Raw genomic sequence first — 27,680 nt, forward strand, 5'->3', positions numbered from 1 at the left:
CTCCAGACCCCTAATCATTTTTGTTACCCTCCGATGGACTCCTTCCAATCTTTCCACATCCTTCTTGTAGTGTGGGGCCCAAAACTGGACACAGTACTCCAGATGAGGCCTCACCAATGTCAAATAGAGGGGAATGAACACGTCCCTCGAACTGCTTGCAATGCCCCTACTTATACAGCCCAAAATGCCGTTAGCCTTCTTGGCAACAAGGGCACACTGTTGACTCATATCCAGCTTCTTGTCCACTGTGACCCCTAGGTCATTTTCTGCAGAACTGCTACCTAGCCATTTGGTCCCTAGTCTGTAGCAGTGCATGGGATTCTTCCGTCCCAAGTGCAGGACTCTGCACTTGTCCTTGTTGAACCTCATCAGGTTTTTTTTGGCCCAATCCTCTAATTTGTCTAGGTCCCTCTGTATCCGATCCCTACCCTCTAGTGTATCTACCACTCTTCCCAGTTTAGTGTCATCTGCAATCTTGCTGAGGGTGCAGTCCATGCCATCCTCCAGATCATTAATGAAGATATTGAACAAAAACGGCCCCAGGACCAACCCTTGGGGCACTCCACTTGATACCAGCTACCAACTAGACATGGAGCCATTGATCACTACCCATTGAGCCCGATGATCTAGCCAGCTTTCTATCCACCTTATAGTCCATTCATCCAGCCCATACTTCTTTAACTTGCTGGCAAGAATACTGTGGGAGACCATATCAAAAGCTTTGCTAAAGTAAAAGAATAACACGTCCACTGCTTTCCCCTCATCCACAGAGCCAGTTATCTCCTCATAGAAGGCAACTAGGTTAGTCAGGCATGAGTTGACCTTGGTGAATCCATGCTGACTGTTCCTGATCACTTTCTTCTCCTCTAAGTGCTTCAGAATTGATTCCTTGAAGACCTGCTCCATGATTTTTCCAGTGACTGAGGTGAGGCTGACTGGCCTGTAGTTCCCCGGATCCTCCTTCTTCCCTTTTTTAAAGATGGGCACTACATTAGCCTTTTTCCAGTCATCCGGACCCTCCCCTGATCACCATGAGTTTTCAAAGATAATGGCCAATGGCTCTGCAGTCACATCCGCCAACTCCTTTATCACCCTCGGATGCAGTGCATCTGGCCCTGTGGACTTTTGCTTGTCCAGCTTTTCTAAATAGTCCCGAACCACTTGTTTCTCCACAGAGGGCTGGTCACCTCCTCCCCATGCTGTGCTGCCCAGTGCAGTAGTCTGGAAGTTGACCTTGTTCGTGAAGACAGAGGCAAAAAAACGCATTGAGTACATGAGCTTTTTCCACATCCTCTGTCACTACGTTGCCTCCCTCATTCAGTAAGGGGCTCACACTTTCATTGACTTTCTTCTTGTTGCTAACATACCTGAAGAAACCCTTCTTGTTACTCTTAACATCTCTTGCTAGCTGCAACTCCAAGTGTGATTTGGCCTTCCTGATTTCACTCCTGCATGCCTGAGCAATATTTTTATACTCCTCCCTGGTCATTTGTCCAATCTTCCACTTCCTGTAAGTTTCTTTTTTGTGTTTAAGATCAGCAAGGATTTCACTGTTAAGACAAGCTGGTTACCTGCCATATTTACTATTCTTTCTACACATCGGGATGGTTTGTTCCTGCAACCTAAATAAGGATTCTTTAAAATACAGCCAGCTCTCCTGTTGTTAATAACCCTCATGTTATTCTCCCAGGGGATCCTGCCCATCAGTTCCCTGAGGGAGTCAAAGTCTGCTTTTTTGAGACTATACTTGGACACTCATACACATACATTAAGATCTTCTTGGAGTAACTTGAGATTGTTTCATATGCTTTAATGTAGTAGTTTGAATCAGCTAGTAGAATAAGTTCGGACTGTTGACTTCTTTCCAAAGTCCTTGCATATGTTAATCACCTCATCCAAATATTTGTTTTTGGAACTTGCTTAGTCCTATTAACAGTAGGCCTCTATGAGGCAGAAGCATTGGGAGGTCCAGTGAAAGATTAATTAGTCCTTAGAGTCTTTTTCGTCAGAAAGGCATAAACTTTATCACTGCTGCTCTCACCTTCCTAGCTTTTATATAGTCCTAGAGAGCAGTGGACTTGGTGGGAGGGCATACACTAGAGATCCTGGCCACCTTTATGAGAAATAATTTGTTTTCTTGGATTCCACATCCTGATATCTGGAAGGTCAGTCACTAGCCTGCCAAACAGATTAACATGCATCAAAATATTTGTGGGTGCAAGCTCCAGGTTGCTCATTTGAATTTCTGTCTCTCACTACATGTAGAGACGGGAAACTTTGCTCTGTCTGGGACAGGAGAAAGTTATCTCTCTGGGGTACAGCTGATCATGGATATCATGTAGCTTATTTAGAAAAACACAATCTAATATGTTGACTGTCATGACTGAATAAATCTGTTGTCCATGGAGAGGACACTGCTCTGAGACCTTGATGAATCACCAAGTGTCAACTAGTGCATGTTGGGTTTTCTTTTTCTGGCACCCATTCCCTGGATTGAATTGGAACATGAATGAGTCCCATTATACTCAGCTGGCTCTGTTGTAATAATCACTTTCCTCTGCCTGATTCGTTAATGGGATGGTTCTTTTAAAAAATCTGATTTTGCCAGAGGCTGGGAATGGGAAACAGGGAATGGATCACTTGATGATTCCTGCTCTGTTCATTCCCTCTGGGGCATCTGGCATTGACCACTGCTGGAAGACCAAATACTAGGCTAGATGGACCATTGGTCTGACCCAGTATGGCTGGCATGGCAATGGATCTGTGTGATCATCTAGTCTGACCTTCTGTACAGCACAGGCCATAGAATCTTCCGAAAGTAATTCCTCGAGCAAATATTTTTAAAAAAAACATACAATCCTGATTTTAAAATTGTCAGTGATAGGGAATCCACCACAACCCTTGGTAAATTGTTCCAATGATTAATTACTTTGACTACTAAACATTTACACCTTATTTCCAGTCTGAATTTGTCTAGCTTCAACTTCCAGCCATTGGATTCTGTTGTACCTTTCTCTGCTAGACTGAAGAGCGCACTAACAACAATTTGTTCCCCATGTAGGTACTTACAGACTGTAATTAAGTCACCCCTAAATCTTCGCTTTGTTAAGCTAAATAGATTGAGTTCCTTGCATCTATCCCTATAAGACATGTTTTTCTAATCCTTTAATCATTCTCAAAGCTCTTCTCTGAACTCTCTCCAATTCTTCCACATCCTCCTTGAATTGTTGGCACCAGAACCAGACACAGTATTTCAGTAGTGTTTGCACTAGTGCCAAATACAGAAGTAAAATAACCTCTCTACTACTACTTGATAGTATCCTGTTTATGCATTCAAGGATCTAGCCCTTTTGGCCACAGCATCACACCGGGAGCACATGCTTAGCTGATTATCCACTATAACCCCCAAATCTTTTTCAGAGTCACTGCTTCCCAGGATACAGTTCCCCATTCTGTTAGTATGGCCTACCTTCTTTGTTCTTAAATGTATGTATTTACATTTACCATTAAAATGCATATTTTTTGCTTGAGGCCAGTTTACCAAACAATTCAGATCACTCTGAATCAGTGATCTGTCCTCTTCATTGTTTACCAGTTATATGATCTTTGTATCATATGCAAACTTTATCCGTGATGATTTTATGTTATCCTCCAGGTCATTGATATAATGTGTTAAATAGCATAGGGCCAAGAATCAATCCCTGAGGCATTTCACTAGAAACATACACACTTAATGATTATTTTCTGTTTAAAATTATATTTTGAGAACTATCAGTTAGCCAGTTTTAATTTAATGGGTGTCATGTTAATATTATGGGTAAGGGAGTAGAAGAAGAACAGGGAAAAAAGCGAAGACTGCCCTCACAGCCCAAGGTCTGAGGCCTGGAGAGCTCAGAGCAGCTATTTACAGAGGCAGCAAAAAAATTGTGATGTGCTTGCTGAGCAGATGTAACAGAGAAGGAGGAAGAAGTTCTGGAACCAAAAACTGAACATATCAGCTGTCTCTATGGTCTTGGTGAATCCATCAGTCATGACTTCTAGACTATAGGATTCTCTATGCATAAGAATGCACACTTTTGATTAATTTTGTTCACAGACTGACTGGATATCAGAGTTACTCCATTAATAACCAGATTTTGAGTAGCACAAAATATTTTCCAGGTATCACAAAATCCACATGTGATCATGAATGTTATGTTCATCTCATTATTTCGAAAACTTAGATTAATGCAAGACAATTTACAAGCTTCTTTGTGTTCAATGGTGCCTAGTCACAGGTAAGAATCATTTGTATATTTTTTGTTTGACCAAATGGCATACTTTTTTGAAGATCAGCAAGAAAAAGAATAGAAAAAATAAGGATTTTTCATCTAATGATTTGGAAATTGATTTAATAATTAGCAGATAACAGTATGAAGGAAAATTTAAAAAAATATGTAATGAGCCTTTGTAATTGATGGTTTCTTGGAACTCATGAATGTTTGATTTAGAGAGTCATGTATTTCCTTTTTTGGATTCTCTCTCTTTATACACTTAGAAGACTTTATATTAACACAGTCATGTCTGGGCTCATTAGTGAACGTAAAGAACTCATTTACTCTATAATAACTAGTTCTTTGTGATGTTGTAGTTAATATGGATTCCACTGTAGGTGTGCATACAACCTAGGCATGCAAGCTTGAAATACTTTACCTGGCAGTGTCCAATGCAGCCATGCATACACGCTGTATCTGCTTGTGCTCCCATGCAAGGGAACAAAGGGTGGAGTGGCCCTGACCCTCCCTCAGTTCTCTCAACTGAAAGCCTATGCAGCTGAGGACTCCAAGAGTAGTTTGGATGGCAGGTCATGGGCAGGGGCAGTTCTAGCTTTTTTGCCGCCCCAAGCACAGCAGGCAGGCTGCCTTTGGTGGCATGCCTCCAGGAGGTCCCCAGTCCCACGGATTCGGCGGCTTGCCTGCGGGAGGTCCACCGGTCCCGCGGCTTCGGCGTACCCGACGCCGAATTGCTGTCGAATCCGCGGGACCGGCGGACCTCCCACAGGCGTGCTGCCGAAGGCTGCCTGACTGCCGCCCTCACAGGGACCGGCAGGCTGCCCCAGGCACACACTTGGAGCGCTGGTGCCTGGAGCTGCCGCTGGTCATGGGATCTGCACAGATTATCGCAGCTTAAAGAACCTACTGTAAGTGTTAGGGTAAGTAAGTGTTCTTTCTTCTTCATATATGGCTATGTCTACAACTAGGCCTGGGAGTGAGATAGCAAACTTAAATAGACACACCCAAGTTAGTTCTGCTAGCTGGAACAGAGCTAGCATGGGTATGTTTATGCAAGCTCCAAGTGTACATGCACCCTTAGTATTAGTGTGGATCCCAGTATAGATGCCTAGCAAACAGTAACCCTCCAGGATGGTGGGAATGAGGACAATCAGCTGCATCAGTTGAACAAAGAAAGGAATACAACTCTTCCAAACTTTGTGTCTGATCTGGCTACCAAGTCCAGTGTATACCACTTGACAAACATAAGCAGGACCTTTGCAAATTTAGGATATTATGTTATGAAAACATGCTGTGGATGCCATCTCAGCTCTGGTGAATTTAGCTGTAAGAGCCAGCAGGAGGGGTATAGCAGCATCTGGTAGCAAAAGGAGAGATGTTTTATCCATTCTGAAAGTTTCTGGGATGAGTTTGCTTGACATTTGGATCGGCCAGCTATAGCAGGTAACCGATGTGAAGATTATCTGAAAGATTTGATCCTATCAGTATAGTACTGAAGGGACCTAGACATGTCCGGAGTGTGGAGTTTCTTCTCCCCTTGCATAGAGTGTGGTCTTGGAATGAACATAGGTAAGTTGATGGATTGATTTAAGTGGAACTCTGATATCACCTTTGGGAGAAATTTTGTATGAGGTCTCAGGACCACTTATCTCTGTGAAATAAGATGTATGGAGGATCTGCCACAAGTGCTTGCAGCCCCCTTATTCTTCTGGTCAAAGTGACAGCCACCAAGAATACTGTTTTAAAAGGAAGATGGTGGATGGAGCTTTTGCAGAGGCTCAAAAGGGAGATCCATAAGTCTTTGAAGGAAAAAATCGAGGTGCCACATTGGAGTACCGTCCCTGACTGGTGGACAAGTAATCCACAAGAAACTTGAGTACCATTAGATGGAAGAATATTGAGAATGACTTTACTGGTGGATGGCACATCAATATTGCTGCCAGACGGATCTTAACTGAACTGAAAAAGACTCCAGAATGTTTTAATATCAGCCTGCAAGCCCCCCACCTTAAGAACTTCTCACACTTACAGGAATAGGTTTTCTTTCTGAACAGTTTTCTGCTCTGAGCTAGTATCTCCCAAAGGTGCAAGAATCAGTCCTTTTCCATGGCACACAGTTAGGAAATATTTGAGACATCAGTTGCAGTGATTTTGGGTCTGGGGTAGAATACCTGGCCCTAATTCTGGGAGCATTTTGTGACACTGACTTAGGTCACACAGACATATGCAGGAGGTCTACTAGCCACAGCTGCCTTGACCAATAGGGGGCTATGAGGATGAGCCTAATCTGATCTCATCTTGCTTAGGTGATCACCCTGTGGACAGTGGGACTTGGTGGGAAGGAACAAAGAAGACCTGGTTCTACTATAGAAGGAAAGCATGGAACAGAATTCGGACATTTGGCATTGTCCAGGGTGGCAAGCAGGTCTATCACCTCACTGCCTGGTGGTAAAATACAGAGTCGGTGATAGATTTCAGTAGTAACCACCTAAGTTCCCTCTAAGCTGCGTGGCCATGCAGCAGCCTATTAAGTGCTGCGCAGGCGCTCAGGGCTGCAGCAGGGAGAGATGCTTCTCCCTGCCAGCCCCAATCCAGCCCAGCCCGGACCTGCCACGGCTGGGTGGAGAGGCGCCCCTCCCCCAACCATGACCTAGTCCCAGCCCAGCCCTGCTACGGCCAGGGGAGAGGCGCCCCTCCCCCGACCCCAGCCCAGCCCCGGACCTGCCGCAGCAAGGAGAAGCACCTCTCCCCCCCAGCCCAGGTGCTGTTGCATGGAGAGAAAGCTGGGGGGAGTCCTCTCTCCCTGCTGTAGCCCCGGGGAAGCCTTCACCCCAAACCCTTCATCCTCGTCACCATCCCAGAGCCCGCATCCCCAGCTGGAGCCCTCATTCCCCCACCTCCACCCTCTGCCCCAGCCCTGAGCCCCTCGTCCCCGGTCCCACCCCAGAGCCCACACCCCCACACCCCAACCCTCTGTCCCAGCCCTGAGTCCCCTCTCACACTCCAAAACCCTTGTCCCCCCTCCTCCCACCACTCAAATTTTGTTATGTGCACCAATGTGGAGGTGATGTGTGTCACATCACCTCCACATTGGTGCACATAACAAAATTCATTCCGCACATGCGTGGGAAAAATTAGTGGGAACACTGGTAACCACTTGTTTTCAGTAATGGACTGCCTGCTTAGGAAGTCTCCCAGGTTATTGTCCCTAGGAAGGTTCAGGTCTGTCAGAGTTATGCCATGTAGGGAGCAAAAACTCCATCACCTGATGGCTTCCTCAGGGGGGGAGGGTGGAAGGAAGACATGCATCCCTTTATTTATGTATTTCATTGTGGATATATTGTTTGTCAGTATCTGCACTACTGAGCACCACAGGATGAGGAGGAATGCCATGCACACCATGCTGATAAACATGGGTGCTAAGATGTTTATATGTAATTTCATTTCTTCTGGGGACCAAGTCAGCTCCCCAACCTCTGCCAGATTCAGCTTTGTCAAGTGCTCTAGATGGTGATGTGGTCATGAATGAGACCTCTTTCTGAATTTTGTTGTGAAGTAGCTACTATATTATTGTGAAAATATGGAGTGGAACTACAACTATTTTCTTATTTTATGCTTTGCAGGGGAGTCGATGAATCTGAGCCAGAGCTGTAACAGTTTCAGATGAATTCTGGCAAGCGGTGCCACATATGTATACATGGACATAAGATCTTGGGTTTGTACCATCATGGGGTAGGAAATCACCATGTTCAGTAGTGAGTGGAATGTGAAGAATCTGTCTTGAGGTAGATAATCTCTTGCTACTGTAGAATTTATCCTGCCTACTATAAATTCTATCATCTGTGATGGGATTACACAGAACTTTTAGTAGCTGATCAGTAGGCCTACTTAGGTGAACAGGGAAAGGGCACAGTTAAGGTCAGTCAGATATTCCTGATGTGATCTGCCTCTGATAACCAATCGCTGAGATGAGGGTAGATGTGGACGCTTTACCTCCTTAGATGTGCTGCCACACCTTTCATGAAGACTCTCAGAGTAATGGGGAATCCAAAGGGAAGTACCTTGTATTGATAATGGTTTGTCCCACTGTGATTCTTAAGTACTTCCTGTGGGCCAGGTGAATAGTGATGTAAAATTACAAATCCTGTAAAATGAAACCCACAAACCAGTCCTGAGCTTGGAGAGATGGGATAAAGGAGGAGAGCATTACCATTCTAATCTAAGGCAATGTGCGTACTTTTTCAGTCTTTTTGGGTCTTTTCTTCTTTAGGATCAAGAAATATTAGAAATAGAAACCCCTTCCCCTATACTCCAGTGGAACCTCTTCCATGGCTCCTAGACAAAGCAACAAGGCCACTTTTGTCTGTAAAAGGCTCTCAAGAGAAGGGTCCCTGAAGAGGTATGGGGAACAGGAGTGAGTAGGGGGCACGGAACTAAATGAATGATGTAGCCGAGGGTAACACTGTCCAAGACTCTTTTGTTGACTGTAATGTCTGTCCATACAAGGTGGAAACGGATGAGGTGCTTCCTGAATGTCTTCTCCGGAGGGGTCTTTGTGGGGCTCTTGATCATCTCATCAAACCTACTACTTCTGGGAGGGAGGCTGGTGCGGGGTGGAAGAGAAGATGATGGACATTCATCATCATAGTTATATGGTTATTTCAAGGTGTTACTACAATTTAGATCTGGCAACACTATTTGAGGTCATTTTTGGAGTGCTTTACGTTTATTCACAAGGACCTTGCGAAACTGGAGAACTGGTCTGAAATCCTTAAAGTGAAATTAAATAAAGACAAGTGGAAAGTACTACATTTAGAAAGGAAAAATCAAATGCACTAATACAAAATGGGGAATAACTAGCTAGGCAGTAGTAGTGTTGAAAAGGATCTGGGCATTATATGGATCACAAATTGAATATGAGTCAACAATGTAATGCAACTGCCAAAAAAGCTAATACCATTCTGAGGTATATTTACAGTAACGTTGTATGTAAGACACGGGAGGTAACTGTCCTGCTCCACTCAGCAATGGTAAGGCCTTGCCCGGCCAGAGTATTGTGTCCAGCTCTGAGTGACACACTTTAAGAAATATGTGGACAAATTGGGGAGAGTCCATAGGAGAGCAACAAAAATAATAAAAGGTTTAGAAAAACTGACATACGAGGAAAACTTTAAAAAACAGGGCATGTTTAGTCTCGAAAGAAGAAGACTAAGAGGGGACCTGATAAGAGTCGTCAAATACGTTAAGGGCTGTTATAAAGAGGATGACAATCAATTGTTCCACCACATCCCATGGTAGTTTCAATATTTAATCACTCTCACTGTTAAAAACTTGTGCCTAATTAAAAATTTTGAATTTGTCTGTCTTCAAATTCAAGACATTGGCTCTTTTTTTGTCTTTAATACCTGGTGGTTTTTTCTGCATAAGGGTACATATTCACCCCAATTAAGTCACTTCTTCATCTTTTTGATAAGTTAAAAATGAACTCAAGTCTCTCTCTGCAAGACATTTTCCCAGACATCAAATAATTTTCTGGCTTTTCTGTGCATTATGTGTTTGTATAAACAGATACAGAGCATCTTGCAGAAAGGAGTATCTTTTTCATACATACTCAAGTATGTCATTTTCCTTGAAATTTGCAGAACAGGTGGAATTTTAGGGCTTCAAGACTATGTCACTTTTTAAAGCTTGCTACTTGACATTAACATTCAAGCATAACATTTCAAATTTTCCTGGTATTAATTCCCCAATAAAAAAAGAAATTAAATATAACAAAGGAATAAAATACATCATCTTACCCTCTATATTCTATGTACTTGTAAATACATCCTGCAATTAGCATGGCAATCAAAGCATAGTACCAAGAGCAAATGAACATCAAGGCAAAACATAAACTCATCCCCAGGAATGAAAGGGCCCTAAAAAGAAGCACATTTTTGAATTTATAACATGCCTGCAAATGTTCTACAAAGTCAATTCTTCCATTAAACTAACTCCCAGAAAGACCTCTCTAACAAAAAAGGCTATTTCATAATTTAAATGCATTGTCAACAACTTTAATAATCGTTCTGAAAATGCTGAAAACTGAATACAATATTCAATATATGCCTGCAATGTTCAGTTTTGAATCTCTCTACTTGTGCCTACAACTCTTTTCAAGTTTTAAACAGGTCTTAACATTATTTAACATCTATAACTTTCAAGTCTGTTTTAAACTTCAAAAATATTCTTCATTATTTATATTATTCTATATAAATCCATATACAAACAGCCAATATTAACAATATTCTTGTTAAATTCAGTCAATGAAGTATGATATATTTATCTACTGATATGGTGCCCTAAGTATGTCATGTAATAATAAAAACTGGGTATGAGAAGTATCCGTTGTGGCTAGAGTCTAAGAAATCTTCTAAATATAAAGGTTAAAAAAAGACAGATTGGGATTTAAAATTGTAAAAAAAATGTCAAGGTTGAAAAACAGAAAAAGGTAGAAGTTTAAAAAATAAAATAAGCAGACAAAAGTTTTAAAAAGAACAAATATACAAATAAGAATTGGTCATTAAATAAACATGTAGTTGTTTTTGTTTTTTGTTTAAATCACACCACGCAGAAATAGGATGAGGTTTATAAACAAAAGATTATATGATGAGTACCAGCAATGACAGATTTGGGCTCTATCCTATATTCCTTTATTAAAAATTCTTACACCCTCTTTTTGAAGAGCTCTTATACTTGCAGCAAATCTTTGAAATTTGGCAAGTGGATTGTCCTGGAGTCAACAAGATGTCTTTTGTTGGCTTCAAGAAAATCTGTTTAGATTTGGCCAAGTTACAAGGTGCCAAAAATTCCAATTTCCTATCTGTTTTTCACAAGGCACAGCCTGTTTTTGGTTTGTTGCCAAACATCACCAAAATTCCATTAAAACTCTAAGCAATCATCTCAGGGCATTTCACTTCAGCAGTTTGCACAAAGAGCTGAGACTCCAGGCAGGACATAGATAAAATAAATATTCTTTTTTTCCTCCCAATTAAAATACCCTTTGGCCTAAGGGAAAATGCACAATGCTTGAACCAAGGGAAAATCCTGGAATCATATTACCATTGACTTCAATGGGACCAAAATTTCACCCTTAGTTGTAGGTTCAATACTACAACTTGGTGTTAACAGTTCTGTGAACTTCACAAGTTATTACTGAACAAGGCATCACAGTTCACACAAGTTGGGAATCCAGATCTCAAATAGGGCAGATCCAAGCCGGAGCCACTTATCAATGCTATCTCTTAGAAAGTTTGCCAAATATATGTCCTTGGCTATGGTTTCTGTAAAAGCAGGCTACTTCAGCATATGTAACGCTCTTTCAATATGTTACCTGTCCTCTTCCAGTGGTTGGTCAAGAGAGGATAACAGCCTTTTCATGCTTCCAGCTAAAGTCCTTTAGCTCAAGCGACAGTGCTGCAGTACTAAGATTTAGTAGCTGATTGATGGTTTTTGGGCTAGAAGGGCGAGGGGGAAGGTACACAATGTCATATAATCTGTTTACATTTTATAAAAAATGAGGATTTTGGCTCTATTAGTTTGCAGCAAGGCTTTTTTTTCCAGTTATAATGTCATGTTTGCTTTTACTTTTCAAATGAAAGAGAAGATGTGTAATAGTGCCACTGGGGACAGTGGGATGACCCTGCCACATGACAGGGTAATCCTGATCCAGATCAGATGATTGGGAACAGGAAATTAAAAAAAATAGTCTCTTTGCAGCACTCCTGCATATCACATTAACAGTAATTGAATAATTAACTTGCCTAACACTTTACATATATATATGATGCTTATCTTTTTCACAGAAGCTCTAACTTCTTCATTGCTTTCATGGGTTGCTACTAATTGTGTGTTCCTCATTTTTTTTTTTTTTTTTGGAGTGTCCAACTTGAGACACCTTGGACCTGATTTTTCAGAAGCGGTGAGCACTCATGATTGCAACTATAGTCAATGGAAAAATTGTGGATACACAATAACACTGATAGTAACAGAGTGTGGTCTGGAAGAAAGTGCACAGAGTTGGGAGTCAATAAGCCTCCTGTTCTAATCCTGGTTCTGTCACTGATTGAGGTGTGGCCATGGGCAAATAATTTTGCCTGTCTCAATTTCCTCATCTATAAAATGCAAACTTAATTCTGACATTTCCTAACTTTTGAGAACTTGGCTTTGCAACCTTAACATTTTTATCATAGTTTTCTGTATGTAATTTCCTAGATTTTAAAAAAAGAAAACGGGGGGGGAAATTCCATCATGTGGAATAATATTGACACTGACATGAGCCTGCAGCACAGTTGGAACCTTAACATCTAAAGCACAGACCTCTGCCCCTTGAGCTAATGAAGTAACTAACAGCAGTAGTAGGCTGTCATCCTCTTTGTTGACCAGTACTAGAGGGGGTTCAAGCACACACATTGTCAGTGAGTTTCACAGATATTCTCTGGGAATCTGCATACTACTTCAGAATTCCACACAATGTTAGTATAAAATTTGAGTAATAAAAAGTTCAAATTCTTTAATTGGCACTTTCAAAAGATAATAAAATGCTAAGTAAAAGAGAACCAATGTCAGAAAATAACTTAACGAGCGCTAATCTTTGCATGTAACTGAAAAGGGTAGCACAGTATACATTCCAGATTCAGTCTGGGTGTATGTTTTGGAGCACAAATGTATGCCGCTTCTTGAAGGTTATAAAAGAATAAAAAGAAAAACATTTAGATCTGGTAGCTGAATCCAAGCACCCATTCATTTTCAAAAGTATGTGCACTACAATTACCACCAATGTAATGACTACTTGGGTAACTACACATCCACAACAGATCACTGGCTCATGCAAATACCAAATTGGGGTACATATTTGAAATGACTGCATGAACAAATTCGATTCAAAATTGAACACAATGTTTAAAATCAGACTTCTAATTTACTTAAAGTTTAGTGAATCAATGAGAATGAGTTTAAAGTCAATTCTATTGTTCTGGAGTTATAAATAGAACATTAATATAATTATATGAGATTTTTATATGATGCTGTAATTGAAGACCAAGTGCTTTCAGCTGCAACTGAAACTGATTGGAGCTGTGCTTTGAACATTAAATACTGTAAAAATACTAAGTACTTTGAAAAATCAGACCATAAACTTCTCAAATTGGGCACTCAAAATTAGTGGCCACTTTTGAAAACTTTAGCCTTAAACTCTCTGTGCTTCAGTTTCTCATGTGCAAAACAGGGATAAATAATACCATCTAAATTTAGTAATGTTTATGAAACACTGGGATACTATAGAGAGAGCTCCACAGAAACTCCAAGGAGAAAATAAATAATTTTGTATTTATCTTTTGAGGGTTTGGATAGTGTGCATTAAACAGTGCCTAGGGCCACACACTGGATGATAAAGATAAAAATAAATATTGAATTAACTACTCATTCACTGCATGAGGCAGGGGTCCAGTTAGTGCTTGAGTTGTGCCAAAACACTCTGGAATGCTGTTCTGGCACTTTTTTGAACAGTCAGAACAGTGTTCCAGTACTTCTTGAAACTATGCAGCAAACATAACTACTTAGTCAAGAAGAGAAATCATGTAATGAAAGTGTGTGCAAATAGATTAATGCATCCATTTTAAGTCCAAAATAAATATTATTTATATGGCAAAATCTTGTGCTCCGGTAACTGCTTTTTTTAGGACTAGAGCAATGGGTCCTGTAGAAATGTAATTATGTATGTAAGTTTGTAATTAAAGATTGTATGATAATAGATACACTAAGGGGGCTGAATTAAGGCTGCATAGAGGTTATGTTCATAGACTCATAGACTTAAAGGTCAGAAGGGACCATAGTGATCGTCTAGTCTGACCTCCTGCACATTGCAGGCCACAGAACCTCACCCACTCTTGAAATAGACCCCTATGTGGCTTTAACTACAGCTATCATTATGTGTGTTCTTGTTCATAACTATTTGTGTCTTGCTTCCCATCTGCAGCAAACTTAGAACTAACTGAAATGAACAGGGAAAAATATTTTTCCAAACCCTCTCCTCTATTGTAATTTTTCCTCTTGTGTTAATGTTGTGAATCTATAAATTGTTGAAAACAGTTTTGCTACTGAAAATGTCCAATGAATGCAAAACAAACAACAAATACAAACCAAAATTAGCCATTAGATTTGGCTCTTCTAAATAAGAAGTGTACATAAAAAGATTTCCTACCAATGGTAGTACTTGAAACGAGGTCTCCAGTTTGGAGTGCATAAAAGAGTCTGCACTGCACAGGCCAAGTTCACAAACATATAGCACATTAGGAAAAACCTGCAGAGAAAGACAAATCTTTCAGATGGAAAATGAACTCTATAGTCTCACATACAAAATCTATTAAAGATAGTAGGGATAAATAAATATATTTACAGAAAGTTCAGATTAGTATAAGAACATAGAAATTACTAGATCAGATCAGTGATTCATCTAATATACTATCCAGTCTCTGATAGTGGTCAGTACCAGACGTTTCAGAAGAAGATGCAAGAAACACTTCAGTAGATAATCAAAGAATGATCTATCAACATGGAAAGCTTCTTCCTATCTCCAATCAGTTAGAAATTCACTTATACAGTAACTCCTCACTTAACGTTGTAGTTATGTTCCTGAAAAATGCGACTTTAAGTGAAAGGATGTTAAGCGAATCCAATTTCCCCATAAGAATTAATGTAAATGGGGGGGGTGGGGGGTAGGTTCCAGGGCAGCTTCCCCTACTCTGCAAGCACCAGAGGCGGGGGTTCAACCTTCAGGCCGCCCACTACACTCCTTCCCCCAAGCCCCCATCTTTGACCCACCTCTTCTCCCCCCCAACTCCTCCCCCTTTATTCGCTCGCTGCGTCCTGGCTCCTCCCCCTCCCTCCCCTCCCTTCTAAACGCCGCAAGCCAGCTGATTGCCGCCTAGGGGAGGGAGGGGGGAGGCATGCCGAGTCCTCGCTCCCCCCCCCTTCTGCCTGGGGCAATCAGCTGGCTTGCCGCATTCGGGAGGCAGGGGAGGGAGGGGGGAAGCGCACTGAGTCCTCGCTCCTTCCCCCTCTCTCCTGCTTCCAAAACGCCGCAAGCCAGCTGATTGCCCTGGGCAGGAGAGAGGCAGGAGGAGCGAGGACTTGGCGCACCTCCACTCCCTCCCCTGCCCCCTGCCGGCGGCAATCAGCTGGCTTGCAGAGTTTTGGAGGCAGGACGGGGGGGGAGGAGCGAGGACTCGGTGCACAGGCTCCCCCTTGCTCCCCTGCCTCCCGAACGCAGCAAACTAGCTGATTGCCCCGGGCAGAAGGGAGGGGGGAGGAGCAAGGACTTGGTGCACAGGCTCCCCCTTCTTCACCTGCCTCCCGAACGCGGCAAGCCAGCTGATTGCCGCTGGCAGAAGGCAGGAGGGAGGGGGAGCCTGCGCGCTGAATCCTTGCTCCTCCCGCCCCCCCGCCTCCAAAACGCCGCAAGCCAGCTGACAGCCGCGGGCAGGAGGTGGGGGGGAGGAGAGGGAAGGCGCTGATCCACAGAGTCTGCCGGCGGCCAGGAGGCGCTGCGGGGCAAGGGGCCATAGGGAGGCCGCCAGGTGTGAAGAAAGCAGGCTGCCAAACAATGCAAGTGTGGAGCATTGCACAACTTTAAATGAGTATGCTCCCTAATTGATTAGCAATGTAACAACGAAACAACATTAAGCGGGACAACTTTAAGTGAGGAGTTACTATACCTTGAAACTTGAAACAGGGTTTATATCCCTCATAAAACTTATATCAAAAATCTTTGCTATTGTAACTTAAGGCATCTTTTTGTTATTCATATAAAACGCTAATCCTTTTTAAAGTTTTACTAATCTCTTTGTAGCATGTTATACTGTAGTGACTAAGTTCCACAAGGCAAGAGACAGTTTTGTATGCAATAGCTACAATCACTGCTATATTGTAAGGTTTAGTCTAGCTTACTGTATATTTAAAACCACCCCACATTTTATTACATTTTATTCGAAGGTACTGAAGTTACCTGTAAAATAGGAAAGTAATTTGACATTAGCAATATTTTAAAATGCAAAAGTATGGAAAACAGCTGCTTATTGCAATACTGTGGGTGAATTACTAGAGAAACTAACCTGATTGAAAGAAATATGAAAGAGGTTTTCAGGATGAATTATTGAGTTAAACATACGTTACACCACTATCTTCTAAGCCTATGATTTATTGTTTGAAGAGCTCTGTGTAGCTCAAAAGCTTGTCTCTTTCATCAACAGAAGTGGATCCAAAAAAAGATATTACCTCACTCACCTTGCCTCTCTAATGTCCGGGGACTAGCACAGCTACAATGCTAGAAAGATGCATTATACCCTGTCAGGTGCTCAGATACCACAATAATTAGGGCCATATAAGCACAATAGATGGATTGATAGCTTTTTACCATTTCCAATTGTCAGCATCATTTCTGAAGTGTTTACACCAGTACTGAAGACAGTGTACCAGTAAGGTCTCACTTATACCATATATAAAGATAATACCACCTCCCTGCATCTACACCATGTTTCCTTAGATACATATCCAAGAAACAAAGAATTCAGGCCATTCTTACTTGATGGGGGACTCTATCCTAAGAAGCAGTGACTCTGAAAAAGATTTGGAGATTGTGGTGGATAATCAGCTGAACTTGAGCTCCCAGTGTGATACTGTGGTCAAAAAGGGCTAATGTAGGCCAAATGCCTAATGGGGAGAAATTGTCTCAAGTAAATTGCACTCCATTTTTTTATTTTGCTTTCTACTCCATTTTGCTAGCTTTGAATTAGTAAGAAGAAATTGTTCTGAGTTTATTCTTTGCTGATTGTGTTAATGATTGTTCTTAGAAGGACAGAAGTTTTATGGCTGTAATTATTGCCTTATTTACTGTTTGGTGTGTGAGTGAAGAATGTATGGCATACTGATTACTGAGAAGAGACAGCTGGGCCGGATAGTCAAGAGGGGAGTGGAGGAGTCAACAGGCACCAACCTAATTATCAGAATTACCCAGATGGCAGATTGACAACCCTAAAGTAAAAGGCATACACCCCAGGGTCAAGATAAGGAGTTGAGCCGGAGAGACGAGATAAGAAACAGCTGCGGATCCTCCCAGTAACAACTCAAAATAATGCTGATTAAGAACAACCTTGAATACCTCGTGATTAACAACTCTGGTGTGACACAACAAGGGCCATAGGCTTGTATGGAACTTATTACTATAAAAGATGGGTAAATTGCCATGGGCCTTTGGGTTCATTCTGCATCAACATCGGAGCTTCGAACACGTTCGACAGAGACCCAGCTCCCCTCCCTCGTGTGCATTTTCAGCTGGCCACTGGAACTGACCAAGCAACACTTAGGACTGATAACTATAAGATCCAGCTGCAGAACCTTTTGGGGGAGGGGGGTGTGCTTATCCCCTTTAAAAAGATTCCATGTGCTTCTTATAAGCATAACACTAATGCTATCCTGGGATGCATAAACAGGGGAATCTCGAGCAGCAATAGAGAGGTTAATATTATCTCTGCATTTGGCATGTGACCACTAGCTGGAATATTGTGTCCAGTTCTGGTGTCCACAATTCAAGACAGATGTTGGTAAATTAGAGAGGGTTCAGACAAGAGCCAGGAGAATGATTAAAGGATTAGAAAACATGCCTTTAATTGATAGTTTCAAGGAGTTCAATCCACTTAGCGTAGCAAAGAGATGGTTGACAGTTAACTTGATTACAGTTTATAAGTGCCTACATTATATGGGGAACAAATATTTAATAATGGGCTCTTCAATCTAGCCGAGAAAAGTATAGCATGATCAAATGGCTGGAAGTTGAAGCTAGAAAAATTTAGACTAGAAATAAGGTGTACACTTTTGACAGTGAGAGTAACAATTGGAACAATTCATCAACGGTCATGGTACATTCTCTATGACTGACAATTTTTAAATCTAGATTGAATGTTTATCTAAAAGATATGTGCTAGGAATTATTTTGGGACAGTTCTATGGTCTGTGCTTTGCAGGAGATTAGAATCATAGAATCATAGAATCATAGAATATCAGAGTTGGAAGGGACCTCAAGAGGTCATCTAGTCCAACCCCCTGCTCAAAGCAGGACCAATTCCCAGCTAAATTATCCCAGCCAGGGCTTTGTCAAGCCGGGCCTTAAAAACCTCCAAGGAAGGAGACTCCACCACCTCCCTAGGTAACGCATTCCAGTGTTTCACCACCCTCCTAGTGAAATAGTTTTTCCTGATATCCAACCTGGACCTCCCCCACTGCAACTTGAGACCATTGCTCCTTGTTCTGTCATCTGCCACCACTGAGAACAGCCGAGCTCCATCCTCTTTGGAACCCCCCTTCAGGTAGTTGAAGGCTGCTATCAAATCCCCCCTCATTCTTCTCTTCTGGAGACTAAACAATCCCAGTTCTCTCAGCCTCTCCTCATAAGTCATGTGCTCCAGACCCCTAATCATTTTTGTTGCCCTCCGCTGGACTCTTTCCAATTTTTCCACATCCTTCTTGTAGTGTGGGGACCAAAACTGGACACAGTATTCCAGATGAGGCCTCACCAATGTCGAATAAAGGGGAACGATCACGTTCCTCGATCTGCTGGCAATGCCCCTACTTATACAGCCCAAAATGCTGTTAGCCTTCTTGGCAACAAGAGCACACTGTTGACTCATATCCAGCTTCTCGTCCACTGTGACCCCTAGGTCCTTTTCAGCAGAACTGCTACCTAGCCATTCGGTCCCTAGTCTGTAGCAGTGCATGGGATTCTTCCGTCCTAAGTGCAGGACTCTGCACTTGTCCTTGTTGAACCTCATCAGGTTTTTTTCTGCCCAATCCTCTAATTTGTCTAGGTCCCTCTGTATCCGATCCCTACCCTCTAGTGTATCTACCACGCCTCCTAGTTTAGTGTCATCTGCAAACTTGCTGAGAGTGCAGTCCACACCATCCTCCAGATCATTAATAAAGATATTAAACAAAACCGGCCCCAGGACCGACCCTTGGGGCACTCCACTTGAAACCAGCTGCCAACTAGACATGGAGCCATTGATCACTACCCGTTGAGCCCGACGATCTAGCCAGCTTTCTATCCACCTTACAGTCCATTCATCCAGCCCATACTTCTTTAACTTGGTGGCAAGAATACTGTGGGAAACAGTATCAAAAGCTTTGCTAAAGTCAAGAAATAAGACATCCACTGCTTTCCCCTCATCCACAGAGCCAGTTATCTCATCATAGAAGGCAATTAGGTTAGTCAGGCACGACTTCCCCTTCATGAATCCATGCTGACTGTTCCTGATCACTTTCCTGTCCTCTAAATGTTTCATAATTGATTCCTTGAGGACCTGCTCCATGATTTTTCCAGGGACTGAGGTGAGGCTGACTGGCCTGTAGTTCCCCGGATCCTCCTTCTTCCCTTTTTTAAAGATGGGCACTACATTAGCCTTTTTCCAGTCATCTGGGACCTCCCCCGATCGCCATGAGTTTTCAAAAATAATGGCTAATGGCTCTGCAATCTCACCCGCCAACTCCTTTAGCACCCTCGGATGCAGCGCATCCGGCCCCATGGACTTGTGCACGTCCAGTTTTTCTAAATAGTCCCGAACCACTTCTTTCTCCACAGAGGGTTGGTCACCTTCTCCCCATGCTGTACTGCCCAGTGCAGCAATCTGGGAGCTGACCTTGTGCGTGAAGACAGAGGCAAAAAAATCATTGAGTACATTAGCTTTTTCCACATCCTCGGTCACTAGGTTGCCTCCCTCATTCAGTAAGGGGCCCACACTTTCCTTGATTTTCTTCTTGTTGCTAACATACCTGAAGAAACCCTTCTTGTTACTCTTAACATCTCTTGCTAACTGCAACTCCAAGTGTGATTTGGCCTTCCTGATTTCACTCCTGCACGCCTGAGCAATATTTTTATACTCCTCCCTGGTCATTTGTCCAATCTTCCACTCCTTATAAGCCTCTTTTTTGCGTTTAAGATCAGCAAGGATTTCACTGTTTAGCCAAGCTGGTCGCCTGCCATATTTACTATTCTTTCTACACATCGGGATGGTTTGTTCCTGCAACCTCAATAAGGATTCTTTAAAATACAGCCAGCTCTCCTGGACCCCTTTGCCCTTCATGTTATTCTCCCAGGGGATCCTGCCCATCTGTTCCCTGAGGGAGTCAAAGTCTGCTTTTCTGAAGTCCAGATTAGACTGGATGATCACAATGATCCCTTATGGCCTAGCAGTCTATGAAAGTATTTCATTTACTCACTTAGCTGTATCACACAGGGTTATCCATCATAACCTTTAAGTCTTTTTCAGAGTCACTGCTTGTCAAAACAGTCTTCCATTCTATAAATGTTACCTACATTCTTGGTTCCCAGATGCATGATCTTGTATTTAGATGTACTAAAATACATTTTGTTCAAGTGAGCCCACCTAGCCAATGTGACCCACCCTGCTCTGTAGAACTGACTTGTCCCCAGCATTATTTACCATTTCACCTATTTTCTGGCATCTGCAAACTTTACCATTAATGATTTTATATTTTCTTCCAGATCACTAGTAAAGATATTCAATAGCATTGGGACAAGAACAGATCCCTATGGGACCTCGCTAGAAATTCCCCCACTAGGTGATAACTCCCTAATCAGAATTAGTTTGTGAAATCTCTCATTTAGCTAGATTTCAGTCCATTTAATAAGGTCTGTGTTGATTTCAGATAGTGCTAATTTTTTAATGAGAATATCTGAAGTACTAAGTCAAATAATGTATAGAAGTCTATTTCAGTTAAGCATTGATTTAATTTAGCATTAGCCTAAGGCTTTTATCATATTTTGTCAGTCTAGATTCTCTTCAGGTTAACTGAGTTTTACTAACAATATGATCTGAAAAGTATTTCAAAAACAAGAAAAAGTCTTGATAACTAAGTTAATTTCAACAATATAATAAGCTTTTAAAAAAATAATGTCAAGTTTCACATGCATACTTACATTGAAAGAATTGGTGCTACGCTATCCAGTGAAGCTATGAGAATTCCTATCTCACAAATAAAAGCAGTGAGAAGTAATGCCCAGGTTGGTTCACCATTTGCTTTTCCATGACCAAATACCTAATTCAATTAAAATTTTCAGTAAAATAAGTAAATCTGTTCAATATATAGTTCTCAAAATATACTAAAGGGAAACCAACTTTAACAAAACCCATCAAATTTAAACTGGTTAAAGCCATTTTTAAAGTTATTTGAAATCCACATACATAAGCAGATTCTCTTATATATTAAAAAAGCAAATTTACATGAGTTAAGACTTGATATAGGAAAACTATTTTTTTTTAATAATACAAAATTAAAATTTTAGGGATGGGGAAGAGAAACAACATGACATTTCTAACCACAAGCCTGACTCTTGATACTGCATTAAAGAAAGAAAAGAAGAAACAAAGGAAAGAGCATGGGAACCTACAGAGAAGTCTACCATAAATCAGTAGAAGGAGCCCAGTTGCTGATACATGGGATATGAGAGAGCTCATGGCCAGATCCACTCAGGTAATTTTATTCATAAAGTTGTAGGGGGTAGCTGGGACAAAGTCTTCTCTCAAGGTTCCAAAGAATACACACAGCAGTATATGTTCCCTCCTCTTCTCTCCACACAACCATAAGGATTGAAACCCCAGTATTCCCTCCACCTGTTCTCGTTTTAAACATCCAGTTTCTCCTCACTCTCATTCTCCATACCACACCCTTCCCTCCCTTTTCCCTATAGAGACTCTTCAATCTTCCCTCTCTTTCATTCAAACTCTCATTCTCTTTCTAAACCCTAATTTTCCTCAAACATCTCTCGCCATATTTCAAATGTCTCATGTTCCCTGGCACCATTGCATGACTATAAATTCTTCATGCTCTCTTCCCTCTCCCTCCGAACACTTCATCATCTCTAAACATCCCTCCCTCTCCCTTGAAACCCATCTCTATCTACAAATTCTCTAACCCTCCTGCAGACAACTCTAATGCCCCTTACTCTCTCTCCTTCCAAAACATCCATAATTCTCTTCTTCATTTGAGTCTCCTCTTTCCTCAAGCCCATTCTCTCCTCCTGTGAAACCTCTGCAGTCATCTCACCCTTTGTTCCCTCATTTCCAAATATCCCCCTTTCTATTTACTCCTCGAAACTATGACATTTCTCTCTTGCCCCACATCTGTCTCTTTGATTCACCTCTCACCTCTCCCCACCCTTAGAGTTTCCCTGTCCTGGCACCTATTCTCTCTGCATCCCCAATATTCAGCTCCTCCCACCAAGTCCCTCCTTCCTTAGTACCCTTCCCCTCACCCACAAGTTCCCCACGCCTCTCTCCAACTCCCTTCTCTTCATACAACTTCTTCCCAGCCCCAGTCCCCTCCTCAGATTCCCCTAATTGGGCCTGTCCCACTCTAGTTCCTCTCCCAAAGATTGTCTCCCACTGCCTCCCATTACCACCACCATCATACACTAGATGGTGCCTCTCAATCTCACACCAGCTCCTATCCCCTTGGACATGTTGCCTAACGTGGGGAACTAGGAGGAGCTGCTGGTTGGCCCTGTCTCTGCTCAGATCCCTGCCTGCCAACAGGGGCTGTTGCCAAGTCTCACGAGAAAAAAAGCAGCACTACCTTTCAGAACACGCCCAACACATTCTATTCTTAAGAGATAGAAACCAAAATAATCAAGTATCTATCCACTGTTGAATATTTTTCTATGCCTCCTAACGTTAGTCATTTTCCAGTCCTGTCCAAAAGACTGAGAATTTGTCAATATAAAAGGAAATGACTGAGTTAACATTTTTGCTTCTGTTGCATTTTTATTTTAATTTGCAGGTTTTTTATAGTTACTCTGGTTTTTCTTCAGATCGTATAAATCTTTCGCCTTTTACTTTGGCTGGACTAAGAGGCAGGAATGATGAACTATCTTGTGCCGGTATAGGGTTATTTGCTCATTCCACTGTAGTCAGTGAGTAAAAGCTTGCATAGTGACTTATCCATAATTTTAAACTCTACAATGCATACTGAATGTCGCACGTAAGGAGGGAAATGGGAACACGGCTTAATTTTTAATGCAAGAGGTGCTGGAGAACCCTAGTACAATTTAAGCAATGGCTGGACTGCTGGAGAATGGCAGCTGCTGGCCTTACGCCCAGCTCTGAAGGCAGTCCCACTGCCAACAGCAGCACAGAAGTAAGGTTGGCATGGTATAATGCATTGCCACCCTCACTTCTGCATTGCTGCTGGCAGCAACGGTGCTGCCTTCAGAGCTGGGTGTCTGGCCAGCAGCCGCCACTCTCCGTTCTTCCTTTAGCAGGCACCCACAGAGTGTTGTAACAGCTGTCACTTCTAGGTAGGCTTTTTCAGTTAATTCCAGGTATAGTGCCTTACAAAAGTCTTTGCATTGTCTTTCTGGACGATGGCATTTTTTGTCCTTTGCTTTTATCTGTAAATGTAGGCACAAAGATGCATCCTTCAAGAGACCAAGCATATGCAGTACCTTAATAACTTGAGTTAGACCCCCTTCATCAATGGGAAGGGTACAGTTTTTGCAAGCTGTTCAAGATGGTCTTGCTTTTCATGCATCTCCCAATTTTGCCCAGGCACTAGAATACCTGGGAGACTCTACACTCGCCAAACTATCCAATTCAGAGAAAAGTTACATAATCTTCATCTCAGTCACAACCAGGCCTTGAAGTTCAGAGTTAATGACAGAACAGCATGGAAATAGCTGTTATACCTGTCTTAATTTACATAATTTGCAGAATGAGTAAGAACTTAAATTGTTGCTCTCAACTTTTTCTATAAGTGACTCCAAAACAGTATCATGTAGCTCCACGTCCAGATCAAATTTACTCTATTTACAAATAAGAAGTGCCTGAACTCCAAACCTAGCCTGGAATCTGAAAGTTAAGTTGCTAGTTATTTTCTGGCTTGTGCATTTCCACTGGTAAAAAATTCTGTGGGCCCAATTCTGCCTCAGTTTCATAGTGCACAACTTGATTGTTTGAAGAATAAAGACAATAAAACAGCACAGAGATACATAAGGGTAGAGTGTGGTCTGCAAATGCAACTTGATTTACTTTTTTCTTTTTAATGCAATTAAAATCTAGATTCAGCTCAAGGTATATCTATACTGGAATCCAAGGTGTGACTGCAGGTCAGGTAAACATACCTCCATTAGCTTTACCTGTGCTAGCATTGCTAAAAATAGCAGTGTAGTTGAGGTGATACGGGGTTCTGTGCAGGCTCTACTAGCCTATCCATAACCCTGAGTACCAACTTGCATTGCTGAAGCCTGCACCACCATATCTACACTGCTGTTTTTAGCAATGCTCGCACAAGTAAAGCTAGCTTGGGTAGGTCTATCCTAGCTGCAATTATACCTTGGATTGCAGTATAGACATCCCATCACACTTTCATGGCTCTGCAGCGGTAACAGGAATAAAAAGAATTGAAAATATATTTAAGTCAACAATATAAATGCAATTTAAATGTAAATGCATTTAAAATACTGAAAAAAGTAGCTCACTTGAAGAAATGGTATTATGCCATCTCTTGCAATAGCCTGCAACAGCCGGGGTGCACCAGTAAGACTCTGTAGACCAGCACCACATGTAGAGAAGAATGAACCAATTACAATTACCCATGGAGAAGGCCATGCCAATGTACCAATCACTAGGTTTCCATTAACTGCTTCTCCAAACCTTGGGGAAAAGATCAAATAAATTAACGAGAAAGAGCAGTGAATGCTAAAGTGATAATTCTTCTATTATAGCTCAATATACACATTTCTAATTATTTTTTAGCACTTAATAAATGATACTCTACAAAATCATCAGGTTGTGTTTGGGTTTATCCAACCGATTTATCCTCTTTCTTATACTATTAAGGAATGGAGCAGTTAAATTTTACAACACAACTGTGATTTAATAATTCTTAATACTACATGTGTCTTTACAAGACATAACTTCCATATTATCTGGGCACACTACATTGTTTATGCCAGTAGTATTTACTCATATGCTCTGTACCCATTGTGGTATTGAACTAATTACCATGTAATGAGAATAACAGCCATGATACTAGAAGCCAGATTTTCAGAAGCCTTTGCTGTTGAAAACCCTGTCGTGCAGATATATACAGAGACACAAATAGAGGATTCATATAAATATTGTTTTCAAAATAAATGGTTGATCATATACAGTGCATGGGTATCAAAAGATGTATGAGAAGAGTCAGTGGGTGAGGTAGTGTCATAACCTGCTGACAGATGTGAACTGCCTAGTTTTAACATTGTTTAGAGATGCTTAAGACACTTGGGCATGTGCAAGCATGGAGACAGCCTGTAAGCTGTCCTCCACTCACAGCTGTTGGATTAGCTGTTCCGGTTAAAGAAAAATAGCAAATGGGAGAGGGTTATTGACGTGGGAGGGAGTGCTAAGGAAAAAGTGGTAATGCAATGATGGTTTTCTCTGAGGTATAGGCAGAGGGAGTAAAGACAGAAAACCCACGGGGGTGGCAACTAGAATTAGCCAGTCAACTACATACATATGCCTTTAGCCTGGCATGCTGCCTGAGTCAGTGCAATTTTTGAAAGATGTCTATCAGGAGAATGCGCAAAAGAAATCAGCACTAGGAGCCAGGTGCTTTCATAACATAGTAACTGATGCCCAAGCTAGTTCCAATGGTTTCTTGAGATAATTGATTCTGTCTTGCCTATGAATCCATGCACGAGTCCAGAGGGGGTTCAGTTAAGGTGAGAGAGCTTAGGGGAGTCTTAAGAAATGTGAGATGTCATCCAGCAAAGTCAAGGCAGTTTTTTAAAAAGTGGCATGCATTAATTTAATTTTAAAAAAAATTTGCAGGTCACTTTTAATGTTTGAAGATTATTAGTAAAAATGCATTGTATCTAGCCTATTATTTTTCATTTGTTTTCAGGCTTGCCAGAGCAGTTGGCAGAGAAAAGAAAAAGGTAGAGCTAAGACTAACCCAGTTCCACCTTATTTCTTCTCAGGCCCACAAGGGCCAGGAACAACAGAGACAGAGCAAGAAGCCTGATGCATTGAAGTCAATTTTCAAAATCTTTGAATTGTGCATGCCCAGACCTTGGATACACTTGTCAGTACTCATTTTGAAGCTACATATGCACATGCAGCTTTGAAAACAAGTCACCTACTGGATCTGCAGAAAAAGGGATACCACATGGTGCCAGTGCATACATACAACTGAGTCCCTGAAAATTCTCTGCTACATGCCCAGGGACCGCAGCAAGGTTCTGCCCAAGATCCATGAGAGGCTGCCCTGGCAGGCAAGCCACCCCAGTAAATTGAACTCTAGAGGCCATTCCACAAACTGAAGGGACAGTAGTAGGAAGTAGCCCAGGACAGTGGCTTTAGACTCCCTTCTCGGAGTGCCCCTGTTCAGGAGTCAACTCACACAGTGTTGGTGGACTGGGAGGGCCTGGTTCTCCCAACCCCCACTGCATGAAGGACTGAGACACCTTGACCAGGGAAACAAAGGACTGGAAGTCAGATGCAAAACACTAGGCCGCCTGGCCCTCCAAGCAATCTGTTACAACTCTATAAAGGTACTAATTATAATCTAATTTCAGCAAGAAGGGAACAGGCAGCCAGTGCACAGCACAGAACATAGGTGCAGTATAACATGCCCTACTCAAAAGGTGAGCTTCTGTGTTCTGCACTAGCTAATACACCTTTGTGATTTTCAGGTGGATCTCCAGGTAGGGTATTCAGAAACATAAGCATTCATAATTAAGGCTAAGTGTGTACTTAGCATATTTTCATTATTTTTTCTTCTTCAACTTTGACTTGTCTGTTTTTATTAAAAGAATAGTATGAAATTAAGACATTTAGCAATGTTAACTGTCACATAAACACACACCATCTAAATTACCGGTAAATTTCTAAAATAAAACCTATTCAAACATATTTTCATTCCAATAATCAACATTTATGAGCATACATAAAACATGTACACTTTATAAAGATGGAAATTAAACATACATACTTATCTCTTAATATCACACCTTCTATACATGCACCAAACAATACAATGCAGGATAGATCTATTATTGAGAATGAAGGAAGATAAAAACAGATTATACTGTACTGTAATTTGGAGAAGAATTAAACTCCTCATTACCTAAGAATCTGTAAAAAAAATCTCAGAACATTAATCTTATTTTTGTGAGAAATCTGGAAGAAGACAAAAAAAGTAATCAAGGGTTAGCTGACTTTTGCCGATATTTCTTTATCATGTGCTGTATTTATTCTATACTTTACCCTAATGTAGTACTGAAAATAACCAACTTCATATATTATATTATATCATTTAAAA

At 41.5% G+C, this 27,680-nt stretch overlaps 1 protein-coding gene across 4 annotated transcripts in view; it reads right to left on the reverse strand.

Moving 5' to 3' along the window:
- Positions 1-27,680, reverse strand: part of SLC12A7 (solute carrier family 12 member 7) — a 357,234-nt gene that overhangs the window by 78,863 nt on the left and 250,691 nt on the right. For all 4 annotated transcript variants that reach the window (XM_054018253.1, XM_054018254.1, XM_054018256.1 and 1 more), the window contains 5 exons: positions 27,351-27,408; positions 24,853-25,027; positions 21,298-21,416; positions 14,512-14,610; positions 10,070-10,189 (listed from right to left, as the gene is read on the reverse strand). In XM_054018253.1, the coding sequence (XP_053874228.1) occupies positions 10,070-10,189; positions 14,512-14,610; positions 21,298-21,416; positions 24,853-25,027; positions 27,351-27,408 (571 nt within the window). The remainder of the gene's footprint in view (positions 1-10,069; positions 10,190-14,511; positions 14,611-21,297; positions 21,417-24,852; positions 25,028-27,350; positions 27,409-27,680) is intronic.

The sequence above is a fragment of the Malaclemys terrapin genome, chromosome 2 (genome assembly GCF_027887155.1).
Source record: "Malaclemys terrapin pileata isolate rMalTer1 chromosome 2, rMalTer1.hap1, whole genome shotgun sequence".
Lineage (NCBI taxonomy): Eukaryota > Metazoa > Chordata > Testudines > Emydidae > Malaclemys > Malaclemys terrapin.